At 40.3% G+C, this 12,792-nt stretch overlaps 1 protein-coding gene across 20 annotated transcripts in view; it reads right to left on the bottom strand.

Moving 5' to 3' along the window:
* MYT1L (myelin transcription factor 1 like) overlaps positions 1-12,792 on the bottom strand; it is a 331,910-nt gene that overhangs the window by 21,217 nt on the left and 297,901 nt on the right. For all 20 annotated transcript variants that reach the window (XM_009674012.2, XM_009674011.2, XM_009674007.2 and 17 more), the window contains 2 exons: positions 7,550-7,633; positions 5,923-6,144 (listed from right to left, as the gene is read on the bottom strand). In XM_009674012.2, coding sequence (XP_009672307.1) covers positions 5,923-6,144; positions 7,550-7,633 — 306 coding nt within the window. The remainder of the gene's footprint in view (positions 1-5,922; positions 6,145-7,549; positions 7,634-12,792) is intronic.

The following is a 12,792-nucleotide window of genomic DNA, read 5'->3' as shown; positions in this document are numbered from 1 at the left end:
TTATTTTTCTTCTTCTTTTTTTCTTTTCTTGATGTCTTTTTTTTTTTGCTTTTACATAAGGTCCTGTATCCTGACATTTCTTATTTTTTTGCATTGTAGATGTATTAGTATGCACCTTCTGATGTCTTTATGTTGCATTAGTCCACAGTGAACTGTGTGTTAGATCTGATATACCTATAGATTATATTTTCAGTTGTTTTTAATAAAGTTTCTAATTTTTCCTCTCTGCATTTATTGGCAAATATCAGAAAACATTTTTTTACCATTTCAGCTTTTGTTTCAAATAAGCTTCTTATCTGCCAAAGAGCCAACTCCTGCTAGGAAGTAATTACCCCCACCTAAGTTCCGGGCACTTTCATTTCTCCAGAATCTGAAAGGGGTAGCTGACATTTAGTATCTCAGGCAATTTAAGGTAATTTAAGTCCTGCTCTCTTATCTTGAGGTGTCATACAATCTTGTATCAAGACAAAAGCTATTCCAGGTCCAAGACTCTGCAGGACTGATTTTGTTCAAATAACAGAGGTTGCAAGCCTAAGTACAAAGCTTAAAAATAAGAATCATCTGAGTTCTTCTCAGTTTCAGTCAGCTGGCAAGGGGCGTTTATCAGCTTTGTCATTGTTCCTGAGCATTTTTCTCCTGAGCTGCCGCTGCCCCTCCTATCCAGCTCCAACTTTACACAAGTTGCCTTGCTCCCACACTTTTCACCCTTAGATGCCCTTAGCCTCTGCAGAGACCATTCTCTCATAGTCTGCTGCTGCTGCAAAAGGGCAATGCCCTTTGTAACCCTATATCTAATTTCTAAAAGCTTCTTTTACTGAAATGGTGCTAAGTATTTTTGTGCATTTAAAGGTTTAGCTGAGAAATGCTATTGGGAAGACTGGGTGTTACTTCAGATACACAAAGAGCTTCAAACTTCACAGTAGTTTAGGAGAAATTTGGCAGCCACTAGCACATGTTTGGAGTTGTGAAATGTCAGGATTATAGAGCTACTGCTCCTTTGGCTCTCTGCAAACAAACACCTTCCACTTGAAAAACCCCGTGGTGAGGTATGATTCTTTGGAGACAGGCTCAAATCATGTCCCTGAGTCTCAGCAGATCTGACAGTAGGTGGCACTTGCAAGCATTCCCTTCAGGAGTTGAGGTCAATGACATAACAATTTTGAAGCAAAGTTTACTTCTATCAAAGTATATTTCACAAGAAATAGGATTCTCACATGGAAATCTACATATATACCTGTATTTCCTAATATTTGTCATCTTCTGGATGCTTTGGGAGTTTGGGAGAGCAGAGGTTCTCTGAGAGATCAGAGTGTTCATGGCAGTCTGCAAGCAAGAAGCTACTGATGCTAGCTGAGTTTTTACCTTTTTCTAATCTGCCTGTTCCCAGGCTTCATAATGCAGCTGTGTAACTTTGACCTGTGACTAGCCCAGGATTTTCACAGGAAATGACAAGGATATTGCTCCTTCACCTCTATATGTGTATGTGAGGTGAGAACTTAAGAGAATGCACTGTTGTTATTTTCCTACAAGCCTTTGGACAACCTTACAATTAACTCGGCCTTCCTGAGCATAAAATGTATATCTCTTTACAGTCATATGTAAACATTTTCCATAACCACCTCACAACTTCTACCTACATTCCTTCAGAAGGGAAAAGATCATCATCACTGGATGATGCCCATTACTTCTTTCCAGCGTATCTAAGCATTTGCTGTGCTCATGCCTCTGCTGTTCAAACACAAATTCTTCTCTGTAAGTTTTATTTGTTTATAGATCTTGGAATCCCACTCTCTTCAATGAGGACACAGGTATAGCAAAGAAAAATCCCCTTTTTCCACTTTCATCTCTCTTTGCTAATGATATAAGCATTAGTTTGTAAACCTACAGAGGAAAATACTTATAATTTGGTTCTCTCTTGTATATTATAGCTATATTAGGAGATCTTCTCCCTGATAAAGAGAATTTGAAAGATATAGTACCGTGTATAGTACAATTTGAAAGATTTACATAAAAGTTGGGCAGGGCACGGGGGCAGGAACATTATCCTGTATCTAAGAAGGCATTTATGAATGTAAGCTCCACTGAAGTCAACACAAGCACATTTTCTCTACTGCATTAAGGATCAGGGCTGCTGAATCCAGGTCTTTTCTGCGAAAATCCACATTGAACATAGTATTAGCAATGACGTTGTCCAGAAAAATATTTTTGCACCAAATAAGAGGCTGTAAGGGCCTATTCAAGAACCATATTGGAGAGCTGTAATATAATAACCAATTTGCATTTCACTATAACCTATTTCATATACCCATTACGGATTGCCTGCTAATGTTCCTTCTAATTCATTTTCATATTGCTAGTAAGTCACCTTATTTCACACTGGCCTCTCCTCTTGACACAGGCTCCTTTTTGATGCATAGAGCTCTTAATTCTCTGCTTCAAGTCCCTCCTGATAACCCTCTCTTGCCTTTCCTTCCTACATAGAACTCCTTGACAAAATAAAACTATTTGTAGGAATTTCTACAGATAGCCATGGTGAAAATTACATATTCAGAATCCTTTCTTGCTCTTTTTGTTCATGATCTCAGATTCAAAACTTACTGAAATTTGTGACTGTTTTACCACTACTTCACTGCATCAAAGAGCTCCAAATCTATATTTCAAATTAATGCAACAGTTGGCCTTATTTTTACAAGGCAGTCTATTATGCAGTATTTGTGAGGTAAATTGAAAAGTGTTGCAGTTTCTGGAGTATTACAACTGCTTGGACACCAATACATTAACAGCTGTCAACAAATAGTAGAATATAAAATCTCCAGCAACTTGTTAAGGATTCGCTATATGCTTAGAGAGCTCTGCTGATAAGAAATTTTTGTATTGGGATAAAAGAAATCACTCACCAGGAGAGAAGTGAGCTGTACCGGTAAAAGTGAAAACTAACTGCTACTGCACTAGGAGCTGTTACTGATGCAGTTAATGGTCACAGCCTTACTTTTTTCCCATCCATGCTGAACACTGCAAAAGACTATCATAAACGTGATCTCACGGTGTAACTGGCATACCATAACTTCTCTTCAGAAAGCTCTGTTTGAGATTTACAGATGTACAGCCACAAAGTAAAACGTTGTTAGTGGTAGAGAATGAGACCACAGCCTATTAAAAGGGATACACAAAAAATTAGGGGATATTCCATCCTTAGGCAGGAAATGTATAGTCTAACTTAAGTGGGATTCTGCTCCAGTTTAGGACAACCTCGCATGCATGAACATTACACTTGTCTACATGTGAGCTAAGTGTCTAAGCTCCCATGGAACTACTGGAGCTGCAGGGCACATTCGTTTCACACGCCTAGGATCATTTCAGATGCCCTTGCATATCATGTTTAGCTCTGAGCTGTCATAATAAAAGAATGACTTATCTCACAGATAAGTCATTTTTGCCAGCCCAGTATGGACATCTTGAGTGCCTCATGAACATTTCAAATGCCATAAAGTGCCTATGTGTAGGCAGTGACACTCCCTCCTTATTAACGGACTCAGTGACATTTAGGGTACAACGCTTCTGATGAAAGGCAGGTGTTTACCTGCAGGTGAACTGAACAACCAGGACAACTGAACAACTAGAAGCGACCATAAACACCTTGTTTCCCACAAGTAGATTCGTAAATCATCCCAAAGCTCAATCCTACCCGTAGAGTGTGATTCAGTTGTCCATAAGTAATGTCACTTGAGACACCCTAGAGAACTGAACACACTGCCAAGGCTGGCAAATACGACACTGGACCTACGACAGATCTGTGCCTTTCTGAACAGCAGCTGGCGGAAGCTAGGTAAGTTATCCAAAGACATTTGAAATGGCTCCAGATGCCTTTCTGTGGGAAATTGATTTAAACCCTTTTAACACTATCTTAACAATTTTACAGAAATGAATCACAGTTTTAAAATAATATTAGCTGCTATTACGATTACCACAACTTATGGAAGCTTCAAGAAATTGTAAACTTGCTCACAACAGCTTAGAATATTGACACTTTGTTAACTCAAGGCAATTAAATAAGATCAGTCTATTTCAGTCAGTCTTTTAAAATAAACTTTCATGTTCCGCTGCTCTCCTCTAACAACGTACCTTTTTGCCCATCAACTGGTCTTACAAGGTCTAAACTTTTACATGCCTAAGTGTCTGCTCAGGATAACGGCACTCAAGAAAGCACATGGCTAGTAGGTTGCTCATCATACTTAGGTATCTCCAATGAAAAAAAAAAAATTAAAGATAATTATAATTTTTTCATGAAAACATTCCTATTTAAAAGTTTCTAGATACCATTTGCCCTTGAATTCTGGAAACAGTTATATTCAGGATTGGTACGTTCCTTTAGAAAGCTAGTGCTGGTAGTTGCAATAATTTTCTCTATGTAAAAACTCCGCTGTAAAAGCAATCTTTCAGTAATTATATTGTACCTATCAATTAAAGGTAAAAGCATTTCAAAATTTGAATGGAAAATCTCTCCGAGTAAAGTAAATATTACACCATTATGAAGAAAGCTAAACTGAAATGCAGGAGTTAAAACTGGCATTTTACCAAGAGTCAGGCACTTAAATCTACATATGGACATCAGCACAAATGGTCAGATATTACACGGCTTTTGCATCTGCCACTCCCTAAAAAGCCTTTGGGAGCTGCACCTTTGTAATGCTTTTGACCACTTAGGAGTGCCACGGGTCATGGACTGAAATGCCTTCCTGGTGGGTACCATACAAACACTGAGTAAAAAGATCATTCCTAACCTAAACACTAAATAGCAGCTACATGCACAAAGTTTCTTGAAGAGGTTGCAGTAAGGCTAATGGGCTTCTGTAGATCTTTTTGTTGATTTTAGGTAGGCAATCCTTATGCTTTAGAAGTTTCTTTTAGATGTTAAGGCCTTTGAGTTAAGGTATAAAGGAATTTCAAAGAAAGAATCAAAGGAAATAGTTATAACCAAGGGAGGAAAGAATAAACAATCTTTTCACCTCTATAGCTAGAACTAACTACAAAACAAGATCAGCCTGGTTTAGCTAACCAAAAGGCACAGAAGGTCTGCCTGGAGAAGGGTGACGAATTAGGTGTATCTGTTTGGCATATCTGAAGTAAGAGAGTTTTATGTTAGCGACTGTATAAAACAAGAACAGATTTTCCCTGGCGTTATAGCCATGGTCATGCTGAGGTTCCTATCTAGAGCTACAACACCCTTGCTTCCTCATTGTTTAACATCTAAAATGAGGGCAAGATTTATCCCTAATAGACTAGCCACCTGCTTCTCTTCCTTAATCTCTTGAAAGTTATGAAAAATTTCATCACTGAAGTTTTGTGTAATTTTGATAAGTTTACAAAAAATTGCATTTTGTATTTCTTTTGTTAAATATTTAATTTCCTTATTTTGATTTATTTGCCTGTATTCTATGTTTACTATTTTCAGTGAATATTTTCAGTACCAAATGAGTTCAAGTACTTTGTTTTTATGGAACTCGTTACTTAAATGCTTTAGTTCCATGTTCTAATGTCTGGGAATCAACAGTCTTCTGCATTTCTAAAAATCAGGTGGATTCAGATGTGTGTCACAAAATGTATCCTAAAGAAATTTGTCCACCGTCACTCAATACAGCAGCAGCACATTCACAGTTGCTATTGTGCACACTTTATATCCTACAATTTTCTGTGTATTATAGATACAAAATGCAGTTCTCTACCCAAGAGGGCTTGAACTTAAAAACTCACGAGACTTTGTCTCCAGTTATCTACAAACATATGGAGGAAGATTATTTGTCAAAGAAAAAATGAAAGTCAAAGGCAGCAGACAAATGCCATGACAAGAAGCTGTATTTCAAATCATGTTAATCCCATTGAAATAACATGCTTAAGTGAAAAATATAAACCAAAATTACTCACCTACGATGAGTAAGAAAACTACCACTGACATGTCCTGAGCCGTCACATCCTGGAGTTGGACATGACATTCCTTCCGTCTTCACTGACTTCCAAGAGAACTGTGAGCCATTTAGGTACCCATCCTTTTGCCTTTTGGCAGCTAGAGGACAACCTGACGCACTGCGATGGGATGCATATTTTCCAGTTATATGACCCTGACCATCACAACCAGGAACTGGACATCTGGATAGCAGACAGATGAGATAAACTTTATTGTCTTGCCATCATATACCTGGTAGCCTCTACAACAAAGTCAAAATAAACCCGACATGAAAAGAAAAGAACAGTCATGCACTGTGGTCTTTAAAATATTCAAGATACCCTTTAATGGGTAACATTATAAAGAAAACTGTGTTAATATGAAAAAAAGAAACATTCTTTGATAAACCATAAGGACATCAACCAGTGGATGAAGTCACAGCTGTTGATATGGTGCAATTGTAACAAAAGGGGTGAGATACATGTTTGAAATGCAGGTATTGATTACAGTGAACATCATACGGAAACTGAAATGGTGGCTACTGAGCTCCACTCAGTAGGGAAATTGTCCATAAGAACTCTATAAGCATAAAATCCTACTTAGGATAATCCCCGGTACATTTTAAGCGTGTGTATGGAGTCTAAAGGAGATGAACATGTTAGGTATAAACAGAGTCTAGTATAAAGTGATCCTTTTCTAAACTGAAAGGATGTTGCCATATTAAATATCAGGAGATAGATTATCAGCAAGATGGGAAACCATGGTGCCTACTGCACCAGAACATGTAAAACGTTGAGCACCTTTAACCACTCTCTGAATAGGAGAGATTATAACAAACTATGTGCTACAGCCTAGAGAGATCAATGAAAGCAGTTCCATATTTATCTGATGTTTATCCTTACTGAGAAATTGCTTTATACATTTGCCCTGCATATGTCTAAAAAACAAATAACCAGGGTTAGAAGGAATACGTTGGCATCTTCAAAGTGAAATGTTTAACAAAAATAATGTTCTTTCAGTACGCCACTACACACCACATGTCAAAAAAGGCAGGTAATTTCATTGTTTGTTCTACACTAAATTTCACTGTAACCCTACACTGAGTATTCAGCCCTAAGAGGTTCTGAGCAGTTGCTACATCTGCTGAGTTCAGTGGCGACTGAAATTAGACTACCTTGCGAGAAGCAGAAAGGCCTTAGGGTAAGCATCTGTTCCCCTTTTTGCAAACAACTGTCTAAGCAGTCCAATTCTTAGCTGTAATATCATATAGATATCCAATTCTTTATCCACATAACTACTTTATTCAGTGGGTACGGTTTGTCAATAGTATGCAATCACTTTGTAGGATATTTAGGAGATTTCATCTTAAGATTTCATCTTAAGCTATGCTATTTCATTGATTCAAAGATTATTCACCAACTATCTTTATCTTTGCTCTTGGATAACTATAACACAATAAAGTTCATGTCTTAATAAAAAGCTGAATATAGATAGACATAGAGATAGAGATAGAGATAGAGATAGAGATAGAGATAGAGATAGAGATACATATAGATAAGTAAGACCTTGTAAAACACATGAAGGCCATTTGACAAGATTTGTTCTCACCTAATTGGCTCTTGGTCTTCTTTGTCTTCCTTGCTTTGTGCTATCCTGATTCCACTTTTCTTTGCTCGTGGACAGCCTGAAAGACTGAGTGAAAGAAAAAGTTTTAAAATGCAATTTCTCATTCTTGGGTACAGTTTACAATGAACATACTTTCCATATGAAATACTAGCAAGCTACATATTCCTATCTGGTTTCCAAAATTAAAGCTCAAGTGATTTAAAGAATTAAAGACAACTGGCAATATACAACCACAAGGGGGAATCCAAGTATCTCAGTTTGCGATAGCAGGACAGGACTGGAAGTGCTGTGGAAACCACACACACACAGGCAGTCCCTGAGGAGCCAGGGAAAGCAGCTCTAAAACTCGCTGCCTATTAATCCTTCCAGCTGACTCAGCAGCAGCAGCCGCAGCAGCGACGGGCTTTAAAAGGAACAGGAGCCAGGGAGACAGTACGCCCTGCGTATGTCTGCGAGGAAATGAAGAATAGGCTAAGAAACAGAAGGCCTCTCTGGATGCCTTGGTAGCATTAAAGATTCTCTAGGGGGGACACTAAAACCATTATGAAACCTTCTAAAATGTCACGCAAGGATCCTATAGAACTGTTGAATAAAAATAGAGAACAGCTAATAGCTGTGCAGCACCTTCCTGAGAAAGAGCGTAACTGTTCAGAATTCACCCAGACAAAAAGATTTGGTATAGGCAAAGTTACATTTTAGGCTAAGCAATGTTATATTTAACTAGATGCTGAGAATGCAACTTCTACTATACAAGATGGAAAGATCTATCTATTCCAGGATCTTATAAACTCAGCTTTCCCTTTACATATAAAGAATTTATTATAGAAACCATTTACTAAACTTGACAATGAGTTTAATGGCTATCCAAAGAAAAGAAGGTACTTTTTAAACTAGTTGCTATCTCTGTCGAGGGCACAAATATGTATATGCAAAAATTATGCTTAATCTTTGATTTAAATGCTATTTCCATCTTAATATGTGTACATAAAAAAAGAAATCCAGCAGTAGAACAACACCTTCAAAAGTACTGAGATGAGAGACAAAATATTGTTACAAAAGAAAAACTTCTCAAAGGAAGAACACAAAATAGAAGATTAAATTTTTATTTTCAGCATGGCAAAAGGTACTTCAGTATTGCATACTAGGTCCTGTCTTTAGGAAGAAGAGAAAGAAACAGTGGGTAGCAACATTTTCAGTTATTTTTTCTTGTCAAGACCAGACAGGACTGTGAGGAACAAGTAGAGAAAAAGGAGATGCAATCACAGATAGAATTCTATGTTAATAAACGAAAAATAAACCACTGACAAAAACAGAGATCACATGCTGTAAAGTCATAAATAAATCAATTAAAAAAAAAAAGCAATACTGGCACATGCTATAACACATGATATATTACCTGGCATTTTTTAAGGAGATGACATTATAGCTATATCTATAGCAGTAAATAGAAGGGACTTGTAACAGTCCTCTTCACCCAAAGCGAGAAAGCTCACACCTATACAGCTGAACAACTTCAGTGCAACTGCAGTGCAACTGCATGCTGACGCTTGGGCCTGTGCTCTGGCCTTATTTTATTTCCTAGCATAAATGTAGCCTATCATTTTATTTTTTAAGGAAAGCTCCTGTTTATTCAAACTTGTGTAACGCACACCAAAGTAGCATATTTCCTTGAGCATAAACTAAATCTCAGAAAACCCTTGCCACTTAAAAATGGTTTTCTTTGAAAAACAGCGCTCTCGGCATCTGTAAGAAGACAGAGGCAGGAGGATAAGACACTGAGGGATTTTGAATACGAAGAAGCAGGCTCCAGAGCAAGGAGGCAGTTCGGGAACAGATCGGTTGGTTGCCCTGTACAACCTGGACAGCAGAAAGTGAAAGAGAGGGGAGGGGGACAGGAGTTATAAGTATCCCTCAGGTATGTGTGAAAGTCTCACCCGCCGTGGGAGAACAGTCAGGTTTTGCATCCAAAAACTAAACAGTTAATAGGAATGCCTCAGAAAGCAATACTTTTAGTAAGTGTACAAATGGATATGTTTGTAGATGATGACATTTTCATAACAAAATCTGAATGAAGAATATCTGCCTTGACTAATGATTTAATGCTTTCTCCATATTAAATCAATTCAGTTATCACCAACTTATTGGTATTTTGGTGCATCATCTTTTTGCAATAGATCTTTTCATTCTGGCACTATGATTTATTAGAAAATTCTAAGATCTTTCAGATTCTCTAAACAGACATTTCAAAGAGATGCTTTCTGAGGTTATGATTAATTCATTTTTCCTCTGACAGCAGATTCACAAAGAAAACATATGTCAAGGATTAGGCTTGACTTTAATTTTTCTATCCTATAATAACCAAAAGCTACTACGAAGTGAGCAATATTTCTTTTTCATATCAGTTTACGTCCTTATATTTGAAGATAACTGAACACAAGGGAAATTCGACTATGGTATTTCCAATATAACTTCTTGCATACATTGAACAGCATCATGTAACTGCACAGAGTTAAGGCAGGGCTAAATCTGGCTTCATGGATATTTGGCTGTTGAGCAGCCATTTTAAACGCTCATGATACCTAGACATTTTGGCAGCCATTTAAGAGAGAAGTTTGTCAGTCATGTGCTTCTGAAACTGAAAGAGTTGTGATTATATCAAATATAAAGCAAATGTTAATTCAGATACAAACAGAGGAAAAGTAATGCAAATTTTCCATGTGGGAATTAAAAATGTTAACTGTAGACATACTGGGGATCTGTCATACTTAACAGCTCTTCTTTTAGGCTACTGGTTTACTGCCTTTTTAAACAGCACACATTTTGCTAGCCTTAACAGTTCAGATACTGGTCTTGGCAGAAATCATAAACTGAACAGTGCTGGGCTAGCTCAGTGTAAATGTGAAAAAACTCCTGGGGAGATCAGGGATTATAAACAAAGGAAGTGCTGTTCCTTCCCCAGCTCAGTGCTAGTGTGTCTGCAGGGAGTGAAGGACATGGTGTTGCCAGAGCCCTTTTGGAAGACAAATGAAGGCACATTCCCAAGGGTCCTGCGGTCAATATAGACGGTGTCCCGCAGCGGCCATTGGGTCCACTATTGTTCAATCTACTCATCGATGACCTGGATGAAGGGAGAGAGTGCACCCTCAGCAGCTTTTTGATGATCCACGGGGAGTGTCTGACACACCAGAAGACTGTGCTGCCTTTCAGAGGGACCTGGACAGGCTGGAGAGGTGGGCGGAGAGGAACCTCCTGAAGTTCCACAAAGGCAAGTGCAGGGTCCTGCACCTTGGGAGCAATAACCCCAGGCACCAGTGGAGGCTGGGGGCTGATCTACTGGAAAGCAGCTCTGCAGAGAAATACCTGGGGACGTGATCAAGGCTCTGGGAGCCCAGGTCATTTTCTCCTCAATCTTGCCTGTGAGGGGAAAGGATGGGAGGAGGAGTAGATGGATTTTCCAAGTTAACAATAGGCTGAGCCGCTGGTGTTGGCAGCAGGGCTTTGGTTTCTATGACCATGGGACCCTGTTTGAAGATCAACAGCTGATGGGGAGCGATGGGATCCACCTTACCAAGCGGGGCACGCACGTCTTTGCCAGCAGGTTGGCCAGCTTGGTAAGAAGGGCTTTAAACTAGGCAAGATGGGGGAAGGGGAGTGGTATAGTGGCAGGGGAGTCAGTAAAACACCGTTCAAGTCAGGATGCCTCCAGCGGGTGCATACAACCAGGGGAGACAGCATGCAACATGGCTATGGAGGATCCTCTTGCACCTCTTCTGGGAAGCCTGTGTGCTTGACTGGCTCTCTCAAATGCCTGTATACCAATGCACGCAGCATGGGGAATAAGCAGGAAGAGTTAGAGATCTGTGTGCAGTCGCAGGGCCATGATCTCATTGCAGTGACAGAGACATGGTGGGATAGTTCACATGACTGGAATGCTGTCATGGATGGCTATGTGCTTTTTAGGCAAGACAGGCCAGGAAGGCAAGGTGGTGGAGTTGCCCTTTATGTGAGGGAGCAACTAGAATGTGTGGAGCTCTGCCTCGGGGTGGATGAAGAGCAAGCTGAGAGCCTATGGGTAAGGATTAAAGGGCAGGCTAAAACAGGCTACACTGTTGTGGGGGTTTACTACAGGCCACCCGACCAGGAGGAAGTCATCGATGAGGCCTTCTACAGGCAGCTGGAAGTAGCCTCACGATCACAGGCCCTGGTTCTCATGGGGGACTTCAACCACCCTGACACCTGCTGGGAAGAGAGCACAGCTAGGCACAAACAGTCAAAGAGGTTCCTGCAGAGGACTGATGATAACTTCTTGAACCAGGTGTTGGAGATGCCAACGAGGAGAGGTGTAATGCTAGACCTTGTACTAACAAACAGAGAAGGTGTAGTTGGAGATGGGAAGGTTGGGGGCAGCCTTGGCTGCAGTGACCATGAGATGGTGGAGTTCAGGATCCTACGAGGAGGGAGCAGGGCAATGAGTAGGATTGCAACGCTGGACTTGAGGAGAGCTGACTTTGGCCTCTTGAGGGACCTACTTAGGGGAATCTCATGGGGTAGGGCCCTAGAAGGAAGAGGGGGTCCAAGAAAGCTGGTTAATATTCAAGCATCACCTCCTCCAGGCTCAAGAAGGGTGCATCCCTCTGAGGAAGAAGTCCAGCAAAACAGGCAGGAGACCTGCAGGGATGAGCAAGGAACTCCTGGCAAAACTCCAACAGAAGAAGAAAGCCTACAGGAGGTGGAAGCAGGGACAGACCACTTGGGAGGAAAATAGAAATGCTTTAAGAATATGCAGGGATGCGACAAGGAAGGCTAAGGCCCATTTGGAATTAAACCTGGCAAGGGATGTCAAGGACAACAAGAAGGGCTTCTTCAAATACATCAAGAGCAAAAGGAAGACTAGGGAAAACGTGGGCCCGCTGCTGAGCGGGGTGGGTGCCCTGCTGACAAAGGATACAGAGAAGGTAGAGTTGCTGAATGCCGCCTTTGCTTCAGTCTTCACTGCTAAGGCCAGTCCTCAGGAAGTCCAGACCCTGGGGACAAGAGAGGAAGTCTGGAGAAAGGAAGACCCTCCCTTAGTGGAGGAGGATCGGGTTAGAGATCATCTGAGCAAACCTGACATCCGCAAATCCATGTGCCCTGATGGGATGCACCCACGAGTGCTGAGGGAGCTGGCGGATGTTATCGCTAGGCCACTCTCCATCATCTTGGAAAGGTCCTGGAGATCAGGAGAG

The sequence above is a fragment of the Struthio camelus genome, chromosome 3 (genome assembly GCF_040807025.1).
Source record: "Struthio camelus isolate bStrCam1 chromosome 3, bStrCam1.hap1, whole genome shotgun sequence".
Classification (NCBI taxonomy): domain Eukaryota; kingdom Metazoa; phylum Chordata; class Aves; order Struthioniformes; family Struthionidae; genus Struthio; species Struthio camelus.
The sequence above is the reverse complement of the archived record's forward strand: the minus strand, read 5'-3'. Positions and strand labels throughout refer to the sequence as shown.